Source organism: Trachypithecus francoisi, unplaced genomic scaffold, assembly GCF_009764315.1.
Source record: "Trachypithecus francoisi isolate TF-2019V2 unplaced genomic scaffold, Tfra_2.0 Lachesis_group12, whole genome shotgun sequence".
Taxonomy (NCBI): Eukaryota; Metazoa; Chordata; class Mammalia; order Primates; family Cercopithecidae; genus Trachypithecus; species Trachypithecus francoisi.
Window position 1 is genome coordinate 57620424 of NW_022681457.1, and position 21474 is coordinate 57641897.

The window sequence follows — 21474 nt, forward strand, 5'->3', positions numbered from 1 at the left end:
GACTACCCAAGTCCCCGCTTGGAACTTGGAGTCTTTCTCTCCTTCATTCTCTGCAAACTCAACATGTTCCTTTGAAGCAGAAGTGAAAGAACCTAAGCAGCTCCAGTTCTCAGAATTGCTTGCTGGTCCCAGAATGCAAGCTGCCTGTCTCCTTGCTCCTGGCCAAAAAACACCGAGAGCAAAGCACTGGAGAGCAGATAATTCGGCTCCTCAGAGAAACACTACACACAGATGTCAGAAGAGAAAATTAACCCAGAGTTTGTGGACTGGATTCTCCTTCAGTCATACAAGATGCATGTCTAATTAATGGAAATGATTTTGGAGCAATGCCTTTGGTTTCATGAGGGGAAAATATTTGAGATGAAGGATTTGTCCAAATGTATTTTCTTGATGCCTCCTCCAAAGAACCTTGAAAAGGAAGAAAAACAAAATGCAAGCTAAATGTGAGTGCTAACTGATTTCTAGCTTGTAATGTTTTATTAACAGTATCCGGAGCTTAGTCTTTCCGGGCCTCGCTTCCCCCAGCCCCTGCGCCGGGTCGCAGCGAGAGGTTCCTGAGCCCCGGCGCGGGCGGATTCTGGGGTGTAGACGCTGCTGACCAGCCCACCCCAGCCGAGGTTCTCAGCACCACCTTGAGAGCTTCAGCTGCCCCAGGGTGTGCAGATTAGAATCCCAAGAAAATCAAATGGCATCCGGAGATTTCTGCTCACCTGGAGAAGGGATGGAAATACTTCAACAGGTGTGCAGCAAACAACTTCCTCCTTGTAACCTGAGTAAAGAAGACTTGTTACAGAATCCATACTTCAGCAAGCTTCTCCTGACTCTCTCACAGCATGTGGATGAGAGTGGCTTAAGCCTCACCCTGGCAAAGGAGCAGGCTCAGGCATGGAAGGAAGTTCAACTGCATAAGACAACATGGTTGAGGTCTGAGATTTTACACGGAGTCCTTCAAGAGTTGCTTGTGGACTACTATGTGAAGATACAAGACACAAATGTAACTTCTGAGGACAAAAAGTTCCATGAGACCCTTGAACAGTGGCTACTTGTAACCGAACTGATGCGACTCTTAGGTCCTAGCCAGGAGAGGGAGATAACTCCACTGCTGGGGTTGGAGAAAGCAGACCTTCTGGAACTCATGCCATGCTCAGAGGATTTTGTGTGGATGAGGGCTCGGCTACAGCAAGAAGTAGAGGAGCAGCTCAAAAAGAAATGTTTCACTCTGCTCTGCTACTATGATCCCAGTTCAGATGCTGACAGCGAAACCATGAAGGCAGCAAAGGTGTGGAAACTCACAGAGGTCCTGGTGGGTGAGCAGCAGCAATGCCAGGATGCCAAGAGCCAGCAGAAGGAGCAGATGTTGCTGCTGGAGAAGAAGAGTGCTACTTACTCCCAGGTGCTTCTCCGCTGCCCTACTTTGCTGCAGAGGCTTCTTCAGGAACACCAGCTAAAGACTCAATCTGAGCTGGACCGCATCAATGCCCAGTACCTGGAAGTCAAGTGTAGTGCTATGATCCTTAAGCTGAGGATGGAGGAGGTACAGATTTTGTCTGACACTTACACTGTTGAGAAAGTGGAAGTTCATCGTCTGATTCGGGACCGTTTGGAGGGAGCCATTCACCTACAGGAGCAGGACCTGGAGAAGTCAAGACAGGTCCTGAACTCCTATGAGGTGCTTGGGGAGGAGTTTGACAGGCTGGTGAAAGAGTACACCTTACTCAAGCAGGCAACGGAGAACAAGCGGTCGGCTCTCCAGGAGTTCAACAAGGCCTGTAGTTGAGCTCTGGCAGGACCAGGAAACATGGCTTCTGCACAGCTGCTGCCTCCTAATCTTCCTGCTAGTAGGACCACCTTCACCTGGGGCTGCCTTCACTACAAGGGAGTGTGGAAACGCTTATGTTTACTCGAAACACTGCAGTCATTTAGGCACCCTCCTGGTTTCCCTTTATTTTTTATAATGACTGGGCCTCTTCTGGAAAATCTTGCAAGCAGATTTATATAATTTTTACGCATAGCTGTGTGTCAGTGTCAGTCCTGTATTGTATTTGATTATCTCCTGAATAAAGTTATGGTATTGTATCTTAAAAAAATAAAAATCTGGTTCATCTGCTGTTTGGGAGAGAAACTTTTAATTCCAACTGGTACCTAACCAGTCCTAAGCAGGCTCTCTGAATACCTAACTTAGTACCCATGAAAAGTAGCTCAAGCTTGAAGTACAAAAGGCTAAATAGTAATTTGGAAGTTTGCTGTGCTTCAGAGTGAAGCCCCTTCTTGTCCTGTGTAGACAAAGATGTCTGCTGGGTTTCATGAATGTTGCATGGCACGTGTAATTATGCTAGATAATCACCTCATCTAAGCCCCACACCTGATGATGAACGGGCTGTGGCAGGCTCTATCTCCATCCTCATGAGGAATTATTCAGCACCTACACTGTATTCCACTTCTGTTTGGGCCCGTAAACATACATATTTATCAAGAGCCTTTGCAATTCTGACACCATCTACTTTAAGACACTATCCTATTTGTGGGTAATCAGCACCTCATGAATATTAGATTTCTCCCTTAATTTCACTAGCGTGGCTTTCTTCTTGGCAGGGAAAGGTCAGGACTCAATCAGGTGAATATTGCTAAGAAAAAAAAGCAGAACAAATTCCTGCTCTGGGCAGGAGGACGCTGTGGTTCAGGGATGAAAGGGCCTCCTCCCTGCTTTTCTTCTGCTCTCTCCTGAGTTCCCAGCACTTCCCTATCCCCTGACCCCGACCCAGCCTTCCCGTCTCATTGTCCAGAGATGGCTGCGTGGTTAAATGGCTCATCACTGAATAGAAGCAAATAAGTATCAAAGGCACAAGTACCTGTATGTCAGAAGAACTCAGAAACAGATGATGGGCGAGGTGCCAGGAGAGAGCTGAGCCTTGCACTGAGATCGTGGGTGGAGATACATCTTCCTGCTCCCAACTACAGCTCAGAAGACCCAGCCTCACATCCCAGTCCAGTCCTGGCTCCTCAAGACTCCAGACCCACGGAGAGGTGGTGCTGATGGTGAGACAGCCAGGAGGATGGTTCTACAGTAACCCATAGAGTGCTCAGAACTCATTCCCCAAATCAGCCACTTTCGAATCAGAAACTAGAAAGAGGGAGATGGAATACAAAATAAAGGAATGTCAAGTTAATCACACAGCTGGACCCTGGGAGGCAGTCCATGGGCTGGGCAGTATCTCAATAAGGTTTAGGATCTAGGGTCACAGCTGTGAGGCCTCGACCCCAGCCCCCCAACCTTCTATTCAGCCAGCCAGCCTTTACTTCATTTGGCTATCACTAAATGAGAACCTACAATGTGCCAGACATGGGGCTAAGCACTAAAAGTGCAAAGACAAGCTGGACAGTGTCTAAACCTTTTAAATCCATTCATTCATCTCTTCTTCAGGCTTGTACTGTCTCTACTAGGTAGCAGATACTGCTAGCTGAATTCAAGGCAAAAGGCCAAACAGATGTGGTCGCTATCCTTTCATAAAGCACAGTGTTCACGGGTGGACATATGCTGATTTTGTGTTGATTTGTTTGACAATCGATTATAAATTGAATAAGTACTAGAGAAGCAAGACACTGAGTTTTGTAGCAAGAAAAACAGGAAACAGCAAATCTAGCCTGGGGCCTTTGGGGAGGCTGCTCTGAGGAGGTGAGCTGAGGTGAGGAGTGAGGGACCAGGTCGAGGGGCTGAAAGAACATTCCAGGCAGCAGGGGCAACCAGGGGAGAAGACCCTGACTTAGGAAGCACTCAACGCATTCAAAGTGGCACTGCCATTCCACACTTCGGGAGGCCAAGGCGGTGGATCACCTGAAGTCAGGAGTTTGAGACCAGCCTGGCCAACATGGTGAAACCCTGTCCCTACTAAAAACACAAAAATGTGCTGGGCATAGTGGTGCACTCCTATAATCCCAGCTACTCGGGAGGCTGAGACACAAGAAACGCTTGAACCTGAGAGGTAGAGGTTGCAGTGAGCCGAGATCACGCCACTGCACTCCAGCCTGGGCAAAAAGAGCAAAACTCTATTTCCAAAAACAAAACAAAGCACACAAAGTGGCACTGCCAGAAGGCCAGGGAACTGGGTAGAGTGACAAGGGAGAGAGAGGTGAAAGATGGGGTGGGAAGGCATAGGGAATGAACAGGGGCTTTCCTTGGGGTCCGAAGACCCCACCAAGGGGTCCATAAATAGAATCTGGTGAGTCTGTGAACATGGATTAAAAAGTTGTTGTTGTTATTATTATTATTATTATTATTTTGAGAAAGATTCTCGCTCTGTCACCCAGGCTGGAGTGCAGTGGTGTGATCTCGGCTCACTGCAAGCTCTGCCTCCTGGGTTCACGCCATCCTTCTGCCTCAGCCTCCCGAGTAGCTGGGACTACAGGTGCATGCTGCCACGCCTGGCTAATTTTTTGTATTTTTAGTAGAGATGGGGTTTCATTGTGTTAGCCAGGATGGTCTGGATCTCCTGACCTTGTGATCCGTCCACCTTGGCCTCCCAAAGTGCTGGGATTACAGGTGTAAGCCACCTCGCACAAAACAAAAGTTATTTTGTGTTCACCAACTTTGACCTGAAATTGAGCATGTCCCTAATAGTATTAGTAGTATCTGGGACCTTGTCATCGATATAAGCCATAGAGGCCTCCATTTCACAGCACAGTTTTTGCAGATATCATGCTATATCATTTATACTGATCACTACATTGAAATTATGATGCTTATCAGACCTGCTGCTATAATGTATTACTGGAAAAGCAAATCTATTATATTACATTTTAATGCTAATAAGTATATTTCAATATAATTGATTTTGTTAATTCTGTGTATTTTGCTACATGCATTTAAAAAATTGCTCAGAAATGGGGTCCACTGGCTTTGCCCAAAGGCATCTATGGTACAACAGAATTAAGGATCCCTGGCTAAAGCTCGCTGGAGGAGCTTGCAGTCTGGAGGGAAAGGCAATTTGGGGCCAGAATGAGCTGAACTGTGAATGCGGCAGTGCCAGGGGCTCTGGGAAGACAGAGGAGGCAATCCTTGCACCACCTGGGATGGGCATTAGTCATGTCCAAAAGGGTGGTTAGAAGCATCTTCTCAGAGCACATCCCACTCCTGCCACCAGCCAAAGGCAGGTGCAGCACAGGGAAGGCCACCAAGCCAGGCCCTGCCCAGCTGCTGTGTCCTGGTCTGCTTCACCCCAGAAGGGGTGAGAGCAGTCTTCCTCAACCCTCTGCACCCCATCACCATGGAGATGAGGGCGGAGTCCAGCCAGAGGGAAGATAGTACTCTGTACTGTTATTTACTTACTCATATTCTCTCTCCGTTTCTTGTTCATTTAGTCTCTATCTCCTCTCTCATTTCTTGCTTTCTCTTCTCTTTGATTTTTTTCTCTACCACTTTTCCCCCTCTCTCTTCCCCTCGCCAACTTCCTCTCATCTCAGTTCACTTCTGTGTTTTTTCTCTGCATTTATTCCACAATCCTTCTCTTCTAACGTGCCACAGAGCCCCGGAGCATTAGGAACTGGGTGGGAGCCCGCAAATCTGATAGTAAAGACTTCTCTCTGCCCTGTTTTTAAGGTGGAAAAACAGGCTCAGAGAGTGGAGAACCACACCCCGTCTCTAGATGTGCCTAGTATACCCTAGTCCTAGCCCTGTGCTTTGGCCACTGTACCTGGAGAGGGACCCAGCATGACACAGCCCTCAAAGGCAGAGTTGGAAGGGCCTTGGCTTGCCTCCCTGTGGCAGCCCTCAGCAGTGTCTATGGGGTGGGGGGTAAGTACCCTCTTCCTCATCCAGAATCCCTGCCTTACCCATAGTAGAGCTGGTTCCCAAGCAGAAGAGCAGCAAACCGAATCCAAAGGCAGGGAGCTTTGGAAGCTGTTCTCTCCTCAGTGAAAAGGAGTCTCTCTCTCTGCTCCACCTGCCTCTGCAGCACCTGCCCTGGGAAATAGAACCCCATCATCAGGGGAATGACAAAGAAGGAATGACGGGGTCCCTTGCCAACATGCTGAGCTTGGCGAGGACCTCACAGTCTCTCTTCCAGAAAAGACAGTGATAGCAGGGAGGGGGAATGAGGTGACACTAATTCCCGTGAAGCCTGCCTGGGATGGGGAGGGCCGGGGCCGGGGGGCCACTTCCCAGGGCGAAGCTGGTGCCCCAGCCCGACCCTCCCTCCCTCCCTCCCCTGTGTTTCTGAAGCGTTTCACGCACTGGCTCATCAGCACCGCAGCACTATCTGGTAGCGGCCAATTTACTTTATTATGACTTGTTGGAGTATGAGGACTGGGAAAGCCCAGGCACTTGGTACATTTTAGTTGAGGAAAGTGAAACTCAGTGAGCTTTAACACAAATATAAATGACTGTTGAAACATTTCTAAAGTTACAAAGTGAAGGGAGAAAGTGGCATAATTCATATCACACACCAAAGCAAATGTCTAAACTGCTTTCTTTCCCTCCCAGGTCAGGAGAGGAGCAACAAAATGAGCAAATGGAAATGTCAAAGTGTCTCCCCATTCATGGCTGCCGGAAGGTGGGCTGAGCACGATGGGCCAGTCTTCATGAGATCACATAAGTAAGTCTCTGGCCAGGCTAGAGGGAAGGAACAGTCAAGAGCCCTGCTGAATTTAAATATATATATATGAAGATTTGAATGGGGGCCCAAAGAGAAGGGGCCCTCACATGGAAGAGTGGAGGAACAGTGGGAGGGTTGAGGGGCCACCAAGCAGGAGCGCTGGGGGCTGCACAAAGACCTTTTCCAGCACTCCTCATGATGGGATCCCCCTGTCTCTCCAAAGCCCTCAGAGAAAGGGCACTTTGGGGTGAGCCACTGTCCATGGGAAGCAGGCGAAAGACCATAGAGTGCTTGCCTGAGCCGTGGCTGGAGTCAGAAGTGGGGTGGAGAGGATGCAGGGCAGGTGCAGGAGGCGCTGGACAAGCACAGAATGTGTAACTTATGAGTCAAAACGACTGGAACACTCTCCTGGCTCACTGTACCACCTCCTCCACTGCTCAGGGGTTGAATGACATGGGATCCCCAAGGAGAGGCCAGAGCCCCTGGGGCCCAGGTGCGGCTGAGGGGAAGAGGGCACCCAGCAGGCTGCCCTGACCTGCTGCCCATCTAGGCCTCTGGCCCTGCTGGCAGAGCTGGCTGCAGCCTGATGCCAGACTGGGTGAGGACATTATGCTAAGTGAGATAAATCAGGCACAGGAAATACTGTATGATCTCACTGAGATGCGTAGTTGACTGAGATGTGGAGTCTGAGAAGAAGAAGAACAAGAGGAAGAGGAGGAGGAAGAAGAGGAAGAAAAAAAGAAGAGGAAGAAGAAGCAGTAGAAGAAGAACAAGAAAGAGGAGGAGAAGGAGAGAAGAAGGAAGAAGGAAGAAGGAAGAAGGTAGAAAGAAGGAAGAAGGAAGAAACAGAATAGAAGAAAGGTGGCTCCCGGGGTGGGAAAGGCAAGAAAATGGTGGGGAGATGTAGGTTAAAGGGTGCAAACTTGCAGTTATGTAGGATGAATAAGTCTGGAGATCTAATGTACAACAAGAAGACTACACTTATGAATACTGTAGAGTATACTGAAAATTTACCAAAATAGTCAATTTTAGGTGCTGTTAGTGTGGACACACTCAAGGAAACTATAGAAGGAGATGGATATGTTAAATTTCTCATCTGTAAATAATCATTCCATTATAAATATGTATATCAAAACATCTTGTTGTGCATCTTAAAATTTACACAATTGAAAAAAAAAAAAAAAAAAAGGCTGGCTGGACCAGGACTCGGGGCCTCTGCATTCCACGAGGGGGTGCTGTTTGACATCTGCAAACACCATTCACAGCCTCCTCCGCCAAATATTTCAGAAACCAATTTCCAAGAATGCAAACACCCAGCTCATCTGGCTGCAGAGTTGGGAAATATCTTGTTTCACTGAAAATGAGTTTTACCATCTCCTCAGAGCTCTGAACTTAGCCATCATGCACAATCTCTTAGTTGGGTCAGTGTCCTAGGGTGGAATTTCCTGACCTTGTCACTGGTTCTTGGCTCTATACCTTACAGCAATTCATTACTGTTGGAAGTGACTGCATCTGGTTCTGGCCTCTCCTCTCAACCAAGGGAGAAACAAGACAGGGGGCAGGGCTGCAGGAAGCTGCTGCGCTGTGAGAAGCAGGTGTCCTTGGATGGCTTGTGCAAAACTCTCCGGGTCCTAGTTTTCTCATTGGTGAAGAAACCAGAATGGGCAGACCAATAGCCTTACAGGCTTGCTCAGTGGCTATCCTGACAAAACAAAAGACCAAAACACAGGTTAGGAGGTGTTACTTAAAATGTACAGGAGGCCATTGGTTTGGGCGGAGTTCCTGGCGATGCATTTGGCCTATGGTCACCCAGCACTCTGGGCTCCTACGCACAGGCAGCTCCTTCCTAGGAAAGTGCCACCCAGGTTGGACATGTTTTTAAAAGCTGATTGTTAATGAGCTGGAAAGGAAAGGAATATAAGCCATTATGATCACTCTAAGAAAGCATCTCTGATTCATGGATCATTTACTATTGATTATCGAAATCAATGCTATGGTGCACACCCTGTGGCTGGTTTTAAAACCTCTGTATCGTTGGAGTTTGGGATTTATTTTGAAGCACTGTAATAAGCAGCACATGACAATGACTTCCCTCAGTACTCCCTGTAATCAAGATAAATTATCCTGCTATTGATGTAAATGGGATATGAAAATCTATAGAGCTCTCTTGAGGAGAATAAACCCTACATTATGCTCACCTCATTTAAATTTTGCAGCAAAACCATTTTGGGGTCAATCAAAAATACATTCCCAAAAATACAAACTTTTATTGCCATCCATCCTCAGTCACCTCCAGAAACAATTGGCAAACAGTAACAGCGAGGAAGCACTCAGCCTGGGGGCGCCTGTTTCGCTGTTACTATATTTGCCTTATAGAGCCTCAATGCCCACAGACCTACGGCATCCTTTGACACTCACAGCTGTCTTATCATAAATGTATTTACATAGGATACATATGTATTTACGATTTGTTTTCCCCATTGTTAACCTCTTATGAAAATTCAAACTACAATTAATTATATATGAATTTTTTGTAAACAATAAACTCGGCCTGGCGCAGTGGCTCACGCCTGTAATCCCAGGACTTTGAGAGTCTGAGGCAGGCAGATCACCTGAGGTCAGGAGTTTAAGACTAGCCTAGCCAACATGGTGAAACCTCGTCTCTACTAAAAATACAAAGACTAGCCAGGCGTGATGCCTCACTCCTATAGTCCCAGATACTTGGGAAGCTAAGGCATGAGAATCGCTTGAATCTGGGAGGTGGAGGATGCAGTGAGCCAAAATCATGCCACTGTACTCCAGCCTGGGTAACAGAGAGACACTCTGTCTCAAAAAAATAAAAATAAATAAACTCAATTTGCATTACTTCTCCTTCTCTGATTTTTGCCTCTTCTTTTCCATCAAATGCTTGCTTTTTGAGCCAGCTTTCTGTAGCTGCTTTTCTTCTGCCAGAAAAGGTGCTGCCCTGAGCAGTTCTGTACTCTCTCTGTCTTTCTTTGGTTTTCTCTGTTCTTCCTGTCCCTGAAACCCCATACTTTATTCATTCAGTGGGGATTCTACAGCCCTCTTTCCTGGGAATTTCTTCCAATGCAGAACCCTTCTGGCAGTCTCAACTTTTTTAATACATCTAACCTCTATTTCTGAATTTGTTATTTAATATATTGTCCTTTTATTCAGCACCTTTATTATAAAAACTTTTTTACAGCAAGACAAGCATAAAATTCTGAGTCATGTCTTTTCAAGCTATTTTATCTCAGCCTTAATTCTCCTAGTCTCACCTGTTTAAATGAGGAAAGAGAAAAAGGAAGAGAAGGAGGAGGAAGAAGATGAAGAGAAGGAGGTGAGAAGGAGGAGAAAGACTCGCAGTGACAATCATTTGACTATCACTGGATGTTAGGATTATGAGTGAGTTATTTTATGGCCTTTATTTTTTCAGCATTTTACAAGCTGTCTACAATGAACACATACACTTTATTCCAGTTGCTCTAGAAAGCAGAGCCTATGACAAAAGCTTACAGGCTAAAGCTTTGTTGGAGGTGCAATCCCAAAGAAAGACACAGGAATGAGGAAGAAAGAGTGGGGCAGATAAAAAGCAAAAACAAATACTGCGTAGTGCAATTCCAAGCTGGTCACAGTCTTACAACAAAACACAGCTGACTGCTCAGTCACTTAGGACCTCACCAGAGAGGCCACAAGGAACTGTGAGCCACAGTCAGCCAGGAGGGTCAGGAAGGCACCGACTGTCTCAGCCTCTCCTGGGCAAAGTCTGCACTGACTCCCCACACCGGCAGACCACGTGGCTCCACTGGAAAAGCCAGGGCCGCAGGGGACCTGGCCCAGCTGTGCCCAGGTGCAGCTGTTCCTCCTGTCACTTAGCACCGCACATGGGCTCTCTTGGTCTGCAGAGCTGGTGGCAGCAGCAGAGGCAGCAGCCAGGCCTCCTGGAACACAGACAACCTGAGCTATTGCTAGAGCTGCTCTGGCTGGAGGCAAGGCAAGCAGCTAAGGTCTGCTGATCAAATGCTCTTATAGCTAAGAAAATAAGAAAACTTTGTTTAAAATATTACATTCCATTTTAAAGTCTCTATCCTTTTAGCCTCAGCTTGCTCTAGGCTCATTCAAACCTTTTTATATCCCAGATCCACACTGGACACAGTCCTTTAAGTCATAAACCACAAAATTCATGGGGCCAGGCCAGGAACATGCATAGGAAAGTGAGCTGAGTGGAGGCTGCGGAAGTGCCGGCTGGGTGGAGGTAGAGCGTACATACCTCTAAGTCATGACTACCTCGCTTCGACCCATGGCTGTTACACCTTCTGACTTTGTTCCAAAATATTTTAAAGTTGAAAATCAAGACTTCTCTAAATGTGAAAAATCTCATTTTTCACTGTTGATAACAAGTGGACTTTTTTCCCCAATATTTTGAGCTAAACAAAACACGTCAGCTAGCCACAGACAGTTTTTATTTGTCCACAAACTTGTGACGTCTGCTAATAAAAAGACTATGGAAAATGGAAACACTTCATTTTCCCAACCTCTGCATTGCCTCACATGATAGCTCACGCTTTCATGAAGGTTCCACTTGCAAGACACTGAGTGTTACACATGGAGTTCCTCATGTCGTTTTCGGAACACTACTGTTACATAGGTCATTTTATTAGTTCCATTTTACAGATGAGAAAACTGAGCCTCCCGAAGCTTAAACATCTTGCTCAAGATCATTCGGATGACGAATCACTAGTGTGGACTTTGCACACTTTCAGGGGCTGGGCCTCCATTGACTTTTCCACTGAAGATGTGCCCACACGTGTTAACCTCTCTGAAACTCACAACTCTGTCTAGTTGCAGGCTGCCTGGCTATCACTATTCTGCAGATAAGGAACTTGAGACTCAGGGATGTAAAGTGACCCTCCTGAAGTTCCAAGCATAAGAGAGGAGGCAGAATTCAAAGGCAGGCACGTGTAACTCCAGGTCCAGGGAGCCCCAGCCTGGGGATCCCCAGCCTGCTGAATTCACAGAGCTTCAGAGCGGTCCTGGATGCTGGAGGCAGAACAGATGGAGATGGGCCCAGTACTCACGTTGGAGAAAGTCCTCTGGACACAACTTGCCAGTTTCATGCAGGTTTCCCTGGGGCGTTTACTAAAAACAAGATTGGGTCTTCTGACAAACCCTGAAGGTAGCCTCTGCCAGGCAGCCTTCCCCAGTTTATTTCCCCAGTGGCCTTCATTTCCCAGCTTCCACACCCACCACTAATAGTCTTCTCCTCTGAGAACTAGACTTATTGAAAGCATGGACTGTGTTCTAAATGGCTGTGACTCCCCAGGGCTCATTTTACCTAACAAAGGAAGAGATAATCTGTGACACTGGGATATAATAAGAAATAGACATATATACATATACTTTTATTACCCCATGCCTCTTGCTTCTGGCACAGAGCTCTTAAGACCTTTATAATTTCCTGAGCGATTGACCGTCTAACACAGAGCTCCTAAATCCCTTGGAATTTCCTGGGTAACAAGTCTCTTTGGTTCTTATGAAGTGACTCCTGGTGGGCTCCTGGGTGGCCTCAGGATGGGGGGCTGGTTGTCAGAGGAACCAACCGTATGATTAGGGGGTTGGAGGTTTCAGCCCCACTCCTTGATTTTTGGGAAGGGGATAGGAGGTGAAGGTTGAGTTGATCACCAATGGCCAGTTGATTCAGTCAATCATGCTTTTGGGCTGGATGTAGTGGCACACACTTGTAATTCCAGAACTTTGGGAAGCTGAGGGGGGAGGGGAGGATCCCTTGAGCTCAGGGGTCCAAGACCAGCCTGGGCAACATAGTGAGACCCACGTCTCTCCACAAAAAATTTTAAAATAGCCAGATATGGTGATGTGGTTGTTCTAGCTACTGGGAAGGCTGAGCAGGGGGATCAACTGCTTGAGCCCAGAAGGTTGAGGCTGCAGTGAGCCATGACTGCACCACTGTACTCCAGCCTGTGGCAGAGAGTGAGGCACTGTCTCAACAAAACCCCCAAATTATGCTTTTGTAATGAAGTCCTCCATAAGATCCCAAAAAGACAGAGTTTGGATAGCTTCCGGTTGCTGCATGTGTGGAAGGTCCTGAGGTGGGCACTGAAGCCCCCTGCCCTCCACACATCTTTGGCTGCATGCAACGCGCTGCCTGGTTGTTCATCTGCATTCTTCACCATATCCATTATAAATATAATAAACCAGTAAATGTAAGTGTTTCTTTGAGTTTTGGGAGCCATGCTAGCAAATTGTGGAATGCCAGTTAAAGCCAGTTGATCTAAAGTGTAGGTGATAACCTACTACCTGCAATTCTCGTCCAAAGTGGGGCAGTCATGTGGCACTGAGCCCTCATCCTGTGGGATATGCCCTAATTTCAAGTAGATAGTGTCTGAATTGACTTGTAGGACATGTGGTTGGGATCCACCGAAGAAAAGCCCACACATTTGCTGCGAAGTGTTGTGCCGAGTGGTTGTGGGAATAAAGAAAACACAATTGTATTGTCATCATCAGACTCATCAATTAGTAACATTCCTTAGCTCCTGAAACCCTTTGAAAGGCTGATAAAAGCTGTTGGTCCTCCCCTCAAAATATGCACTTATTAAACCCAACGCTCCATCTGATTTCGGAGACATCCTGTGCCGCCTGAAGCCCATCCCTGTGCTGAGGTTGAGAGCTCCTGATGCAGTCGTGGTCCTTCATCGATAAGTCACTTCCAGCCCACAGGCTTGTCCTGAGATCACTCATGAGTTTCTGGCAGGCCAAGGATTCCTGCTTCCTAATGTTTTTTTAGAGTTCATGGTAGACACAGACTAAAAACCTACTCAAGCCGGCCTCAGAAAAGGAGAAGGGAGACAGAGTTTCAGTGTGGGATGATGGAAAAGTTCTGGAGGTGGACGGTGGTGACAGCTGCATGACAACGTGAATGCACTTACAGCTATTGAATTGTATGCATTAAAATAGTAAAAGTGGTAAATATTGTGTTGCATATATGTTACCACAATAAAAAAAATGCAAAAAAGTAAAATAAAAGGAAGAGTACATTTTAGGGGCTGGAGAGTACAGCAGGGAAGCTGCTGGCTGCTGGACCTCAGGAGGGAACAAAAACATTGTCACACTAACCCCTGCCCCTCCCCTGTGGCTTCTCCCTGCCCACTCTTCCAGCTTAGGCCCACATCACAGCTCTCAAGCGTTTATTCCCTCCAGCAAGAGAAATATTTTCTCAGGCTGGAAGGCCACAGTTCATACCCAGACACAAACTCGTTGGAGGAGGAATCTGATTGCTCCAAATTGGAGCTAAGAATCCTGTCTGGGCAGCAGGGAAGAATCTCTTAATATAATCATGGCCACCAGAGAAGTGTCCATCACAGGGGGAGGCAGAAGAAAGCAGTGTGGATGCACATCACAGAAACGAAGCTGTGAGACACAACGGAAGGCTCCACACAGAGCGGCACAGATAGAGCTGAACCATCTATTACTAAGTAGAAAGAGGAAGAAACAGAAGATCTAGGTCGGAGCTTCTCCAGCTTGAATCACAGAGGAAATCACTAAGGGACCCTCTTAAAATGCAGGGTCTGCTTCCACCGATCGGAGGCAGGGCCTAGGACTCTGCATTTCTAACAAGCTCCAGGTGAGGCTGCTGGGGCACGGACCACACTTTGAGTAGCCAGGCTTTAGAGCCCAAGCTCAGCTTTTGTGTAAATCAAAAATGCATGCCGGAAGCAGCTCTACCTACTTTACAAGGATGCAAGCATTCTTCAGCACATTACCAAACACAAGATGAGAAGCGGGGAAGAGGCGTGGGTGTGGAAGTGTAATAAGAATATGGGAAAGAGAAACCTACAAAATGGGAGAGGGATCTTGCCCCAATGGACAGTGACAGCATACTAAGAGCTGAGGGTGTGATTAACGTGACTCGTCCCCACAGTCCATAGGAGGAGGAGGAAGGGGTCTCATGGGCCCAAGCAACTTCCTGGTCCCTGCTGGCTTGGCAGGTTTCCTGGGCCAGCTCCACCGGCTTCCTGTTTCACATCCCTTAAGGGACATTTGAAATGGTGACCCAGCTTTCACCTATAAGCAGATGGCTTGGTGAGGGTGGTGAGATTTAAAATCCACTGCCCCTAAACTTCCCACACACAACTGCATTCAATGTGTTTTTCCATGATACAGAAAAAATATTTGCTTAGATTTATGCTAACCATTTGATTTGCATGCACAATGCAAAAAAAAAAAAAATCAAATCAGTAATCAAGGAGGCTAATATGCAAATGTATGAAATCACCATCACCAGGATTTTCTAACAAACAAAAGGCTGAGGAACAACAGCCAGTGACACTGGCAGAGCTGCAGCCGAGCCACAGCGAGGGGAGAGGGACAACCCCACAGCACAGCTCACATGGCATGGAGCACATCACTAAATGGAAATGGTGTGATCCATTTCACCTGCCCCCAAAACACATGCTGATATGGCTCGGCTATGTCCACACCCAGATCTCACCTTGAATTCTCACATGTCAAGGGTGGGGCCAGGTGGAGATAATTGAATCATGAGGGCAGTTTCCCCCATGCTGTTCTTATGATAGTGAGTGAGTTTTCACACGATCTGATTTTTTTTTTTTTTTTTTTTTTTTTTTACAAGGGGCTCTTCTCCATTTGCTTGGCACTTTTCCTTCCTGCCACCTTGTGAAGAAGGTGCCTGCTTCTCCTTCACCTTCGACCATGATTGTAAGTTTCCTGAGGCCTCCCCAGCCATGGTGAACTGTAAGTCAATTAAACCTCTTTCCCTTATAAATTACCCAGTCTCAGCCAGTTCTTTATAGCAGTATGTAAATGAACCAATACACATGCTATCCAATAGATTAAAGAGACTGAAACACAGGTGTGTCCCCAAGACAGGAAGAGCTGGGAAAATAAAATACCTGACATATGGCATGGTGACAAGCGGAGGTCCCATGGTCTGCTTTCCCTCAAAAATTTTATTCCGTCTCTGTTTCTCCACTTTCACCCTATTACCTGGAGAGTGGAAAAAATGCTTCTCCAAACAAATCACTCAATCCAAGGAGCAATTTTTAGCTCATGGAGTCTCACTGATGTTGAAATATGGGCCTATAGTTTGAATTGCTTACAACACACTGATTAACTCAGGACTAAAATGATTCATCATACTGTTAGTGAACTGAGCAGCTTAGGTTCTGTGTGTAGTAACTAGATTAGCATTTACTGAGCACCTGCTGTATGCTGGGCAGTGTACTAGGCACTGTAATTGAGGGAAAAAAGTATTATTTTTTTTGAGACAGAGTCCTCGCTCTGTCACGCAGGCTGGAGTGCAGTGGCACAATCCCGGCTCACTGGAACCTCCGCCTCCCGGTTCAAGCAATTCTCCTGCTTCAGCCTCCCAAATAGCTGGGACTACAGGCATGTGCCACCACACCCGGCTAATTTTTTGTATTTTTAGTAGAGATGGGATTACACCGTGTTAGCCAGGATGATCTCTATCTCCTGACCTCGTGATCCACCTGCCTCGGCCTCCCAAAGCGCTGGGATTACAGGCATGAGCCACTGCACCTGGCTGGGAAAAAAAAGTTTTAAAGCCTGGACAACACGGCAAAACCTCATCTCTACAAAATATACAAAAATTAGCCAGATGGGGTGGTGTGCATGCCTGTGGTCGCAGCTACTCAGGAGGCTGAGGTAGGAGGATCGTTTGAGCCTGGAAGGTCGAGGCTGCAGTGAGCGATGATGACACCACTGCACTCCAGCCTGCGTGACAGACCCTGTCTCACAAAAACTAAATAAAAACATAAACAACATGGTTTTAGATGTGGGCATTGTCTATCATGTGCCACCCACCCATCTATCTAGAGAGACAAGACTAACATATACAGAATAGAGAAACAAATTGTGTTCCTATATATCCAGTGGATTGACTTCATGCTTCAGGCATAGCTGGATCCAGGGATGCAAACAATGTCACCAAGACACTGCTGCCCACCCTCTTCTCCCCCAGAGAAGCTTCCTAGGCTTGAAGCTCTCACAGAAGGAAGCAGCCAAGAAGAAGGAGAGCAAAAAGAAGTGCTGGCAGGTCCCAGCTGGGAGATAGTGAGATGGGGGAGGAAACACAGAGCCTTTCTTTCTCTTGTGTCTCCATCAATCCCTACATCAATCCTGCTTGGCTCTTTGGATCACCTGCTCCTCCTGCACACTCTAATCACTGGGCAAGATGATGGCACTCTGGTTGGTCTCTCTGAATCCCGGACCCTTCTCAGAAGGGGAAGGGAGCTGCCTAATGCTCAGGTTCAACAAAGTCACATGGAGGGGCAGAGCATGAAGGTCACTAGAGAAGAATCTGCTGGGCAGACAAGCAACACAATGTGATTGAGAATGCAACAATATCAAAAACTGGAGACATAACCGTAGGTTGAAATAAATTAGGCAAGAGTGGACAGTTTCTAAAAACACTTGCTGTAGACGGAATGTTTCTGTCTCCCCAAAATTCATATGTTGAAACCTAATCCCCACTGTGATGGAAGCAAGAGGTGGAAACTTTGAGAGGTGATGAGGTCATGAGGGCAAAGCCCTTATGATTGGGATCAGTGCCCTTATAGACAAGGCCCTGGGAGAGCTTCCTTGTCCTGTTCTGCCACATGAGGACACAGCAAGAAGCCACCACCTGTGAACCAGGAAGCAGCCCTCACAGACACCAAATCTGCTGGCCCCTTGACCTTGGACTTTCCAGCTTCCAGAACTGCGAGAAATAAACGTCTGTGGTTTGTAGGTCACCCAGTCTGTGGGATTTCATAATAGCAGTCCAAGTGGACTAAGAGAGTGGTAAAATTAAACACAGCGATTACACACACTTGGGGTCTCCCATATGACAGGCATGTACTCTCTGTTATCAAAATCCAAAATCTAAGACTCAAGGGCTGCAGGAGCCATCGCTGCCCATCCTGCATGTTCATCTTTTGCCATCTGTCCCCCTCCTCCCATGGGACTGACTTCTATTTTTATTATTTCTGGCTCTTACTTCACGGCCCTTGTACTCGCTGTTCCTTTTGCCAGGAATTCTCTTCCCTGCTTGTCTTAAAACTGATTCTTCTCATCCTTCAGTGTCCACAAGAAGTGTGACTTCCTTAGGGAGCATTTCTCCTCCCATCCTTGATGAGCTGGTTGCCCTCCTCCCTCACTCACTACTGAGTCCCACCAGGGTGGGGAATGCATCTGTACTGACCATTATTGCACCCCTTTGCACAGTCCTAATGCACAGTAGAAACTTGATAAATATTTCCTTCCTTCATTCAACAAATATTTACTGAGCACTGATGGCGTGCCAGGCATGACAACAAGTGTTTAAAATACATCAGTGCTCAAAACAGCCAAGATTCTCTACTCTAAATAAAGTGTAAATATTTTTTCAAATCAATGACCGAGCCTGCTGACCAGAGCCCCGGACACTGGGTAGCTAAGCAGAAAGCAGCTGTGCGGGCAATGCAGGTGGAGGGAAGAACAAGCTGACAGCCCAGAAGGCAGGATGAGAATCCGAGATCCGCTCTCTATGATCTGCCATGAGTTACACCAGAGGCCTGGCCATGCCTTGGTTTCCCCCAGCCCACAGCCTGCAAATAGCTCCTTAAAACCCTTGGGGCGTGATGGCCCCTGCTCATCCTTCTGAGAGCACAGGCAGCAAACTGAGAATCCCTGTGAACAGCACTCTGGAAAAGTCAAGTGCCCTCCACCTGCTGAATCACACTTGACTTTTGCTAAAATCAAGACAATTACAAGATTGTTCCTGATCCTCTTTAGTACGGCTGGATGGCCCTTGAGCCAAATTAGAGGGAGGATGGGCCTGGAATGAGAAAGGATGAGATAGGCTCCATGAAGCTCCCATAAGAATTTCACTCTTGAGGCGATGCCACAGCCTTGGCAGGCTGCACAGAATAAAAGTCCAGCTCGGTTGGATGCTTCACCTGTTTCTAAAGGAAACTGTACTCCATCATTGTTCAGGAACTTAAAATATTCATTTTTTTCTTTTTCTTTGTATTATTTATTATACTTTATGTTCTAGGGTACATGTACACAACATGCAGATTTGTTACATATGTATACATGTGCCATGTTGGTGTGCTGCAGCCATTAACTGGTCATTTACATCAGGGTTTTAAAAATAATAGCAAACACTCAGTAAAAGTACCCTTTGACCACATACTCTTCAGGCCATGTCCCCACCCCTGTTTCAGAAGTTTAATTCAACAATATGTGTGTATGTAAATGCATAGAAAAGTCTGGAACAGGCATGTGCTAATTTTTTAAAAAAATTTTCAGAGATGGGATCTCACTATGTTGCCCAGGTTGGTCTTGAACTCCTGGGGCCAAGTGATCCTCTTGCCTTGGCTTCCCAAAGTTTTGAGGTTGTAGGCATGAGTGACCATGCCTGGCCAAGAAGAACTTTTTAAAGTAAATACCTTTTTTTTTTAAAGAAAAAAATGATTACAAAGCAAACAGAAATACTCTAACATTACCAATTGCAGCGGGGAGAGAGTCAAAGGACAAATACGATTTACCAAGGAGAAGAAAATGAAAGTGATAAGCACCTGAGGAAAATAATGAACCACACTAACATAAAACATTATAAGTAGGGTAATATCAAATTAGCCAAGATTTTAAAACTCTGTGTTCAGTGCTGGTGACCATGTAAGAAGGTGCTGATCCACAGCTAGTTGAAGGTCGATTCTGGGTTCCCATTTCCCGGAAAGCGACGCTTAGTGGGACGGGTAACTTGCCCACGTGACGCAGCTGGTAGCAATGCGGGCTGGCTGTGTTCCATGTCTAAAGTTGCAGAGGCTACATCAGGCTGGCACTGTGGTCTACGAACCTGCCACTCTCCATCACCTTTTTATTCATAGGGATGAGATGGGTCACTCTCAAAAATAAGAGGCACAGCTGTGGGCCACGACAGAGCACCAAGCAGGGAAGGTAGGTAGGTCCCCAAATAGTGGCCTGAGAGGAAGGACATACATGTACAGTGACCCTAGCTTCACTCAGACGCTGTGCATAAGTTGGGGGCAGAGAAAGGCGTGTGGCAGAGGAAGGCCCAGTTGCAGTGTGTTCCCCCAGGCAGCTCCGCAGGTTGAGGACACAGCCAGGTCAGTCCTTTCTGCTCCCATACCCCTCCCTAATCAGACCTGTTACTGGGGAACCCCAGTGACAGGCTGGGTTCTAGGTGCATCTGGGGACTGCCAAACGTAACATGGCCTACTACTTGGGAGGACTGCAATATCTGATAGTCCAGTGTTTCCAAAGGTTGGCAACTGAAACAGAGAAGTTAAATAATTTGCCCAAGGACACACAGCCGAGTCAAGGAAGTGGGGCTTGTTAGGCATTTCGGCCACCTGCAATCTACCTTCCAAATTTTATTCCCATCTTTGTGTCTCTTCTATTATTTACCTTAAACAGTTTTAACTTAAGTAAAACTACTTTCTAAAGATTTGGCTGAATAAAAAGGTTATAGGTTTTATGAAAAAAAAATTAAGTTACAGTGATAGAGGCAGGAGGCAGCCAAATGCCTAGACAGAGAGAGAAGGGTCCCCACTGAAACCCACCTTCAAGTCTAAAACAGCCTGAGGACTGAAAGACAGGACCGCTGGTTTGGGATGAAACCCATGACCCAGAGGGAGAACTTCTGCCTCTGTTTGCCTGCCCTTTCCTGATTGATTCTTTCTGAATAATGCCTTTCAACCAATCAAATGTTGCCTTTTCTGATACTACCTATGGCTTGCCTGGGCATGCCCACACGTGTACTGGGAGAATGGGTGCAGCCACCAGGAATTCACGTCTTATGCAGGGGAGGAGCCTGGGCCTCTTCACCTCCTGTGCAGTTGCCCTGGCATTCAACTGTGAAGGGAAAACCTGCTTTGGGAGCCCCTCTCTTTGCTGGGAGCTTTCCTTTTGCTTAATAAATTCCACCCTCTTCACCCTTCAATGTGTCCATGTGACTCATTTTTTTTTGGTCATGAGACAAGAACCTGGATTTAGCTGAACGAAGGAGCAAAAATCCTAAAAAAAAAAAAAAAAAATCCTAGGTTTTCTATATATTTAAATTCACTTTAAAGTAAATACATAACTATTAAAATTTGTACAAAAATCATCTCACACACAACCAGCAGTAATTTTTGACACACTTAGGAGGTAAGGGCTCTCGCGACCTCTGAACCATCCTGTGGGTACAGCTGCAGGGCTGTTTGTTCACACGTGATACATGGCCTCTACTTGTTCACAAGAAGCAGAGTGAGAGGCAGACAATTTGCTCACCGTCAGCCTCGACAGGAAGAAGGTTCACTGCTGGATGCTCCTGTGTGGAAGGTTCCACTTTCTCCAGGCAGGCAGGCAACAGAGCCCAGCCCAACAGACAGCCCCCATGAGGCTCCAATGCACCCTCGGCCACAGTATTGAAGGATGCTCTGTTTGGACCAGGGCCTCTAATTTTCCCTTTGTGAGATGTGCCTGGTTTGTGATGTCTCTTTCCCAGTCCCTTGACTTCCAACACTGCCCAAGGACCCCAGCTCCCACCTCTCTGTTTTCTGCTTTTCAGAGTGAGAACTGTTCTGCCCCTGACTGTGAAGTCTAGTGACTGATCCAGAGGCTGCTTTCTGCAACCCTGCTGGGTGCTCAGATGTCCCTTCAGTTGTGTTCTTGTCTAAGCTGGAGACTAAAAAGCTGGAGGGAGAGAGCCTTCCTCTCTCTCCTTTTGTCCTCTCTCTCCCCTCTGCTTCCTCTCTCCCCTCCTTCTGCTTTCTTTTTCCTCTGCCCTCTTCTCTCTCCTCCTTCTCTTGCTCCAGTGTGTCTTAGGCCCATTTCCCAAATAAAGGTCCCTGAAAGATGGCTC

The 21474-nt window shown here is 46.8% G+C and overlaps 1 protein-coding gene across 1 annotated transcript; it reads left to right on the forward strand.

Annotated features, from left to right (window-relative positions):
• The first annotated feature begins 499 nt into the window (after positions 1–499).
• Positions 500–2087, forward strand: LOC117093856 (HAUS augmin-like complex subunit 4). Its single transcript, XM_033229313.1, has one exon. It carries the CDS (start codon positions 686–688, stop codon positions 1775–1777), a length of 1092 nt encoding a protein of 363 aa, XP_033085204.1. The 5' UTR covers positions 500–685; the 3' UTR covers positions 1778–2087.
• Positions 2088–21474: the final 19387 nt, after the last annotated feature.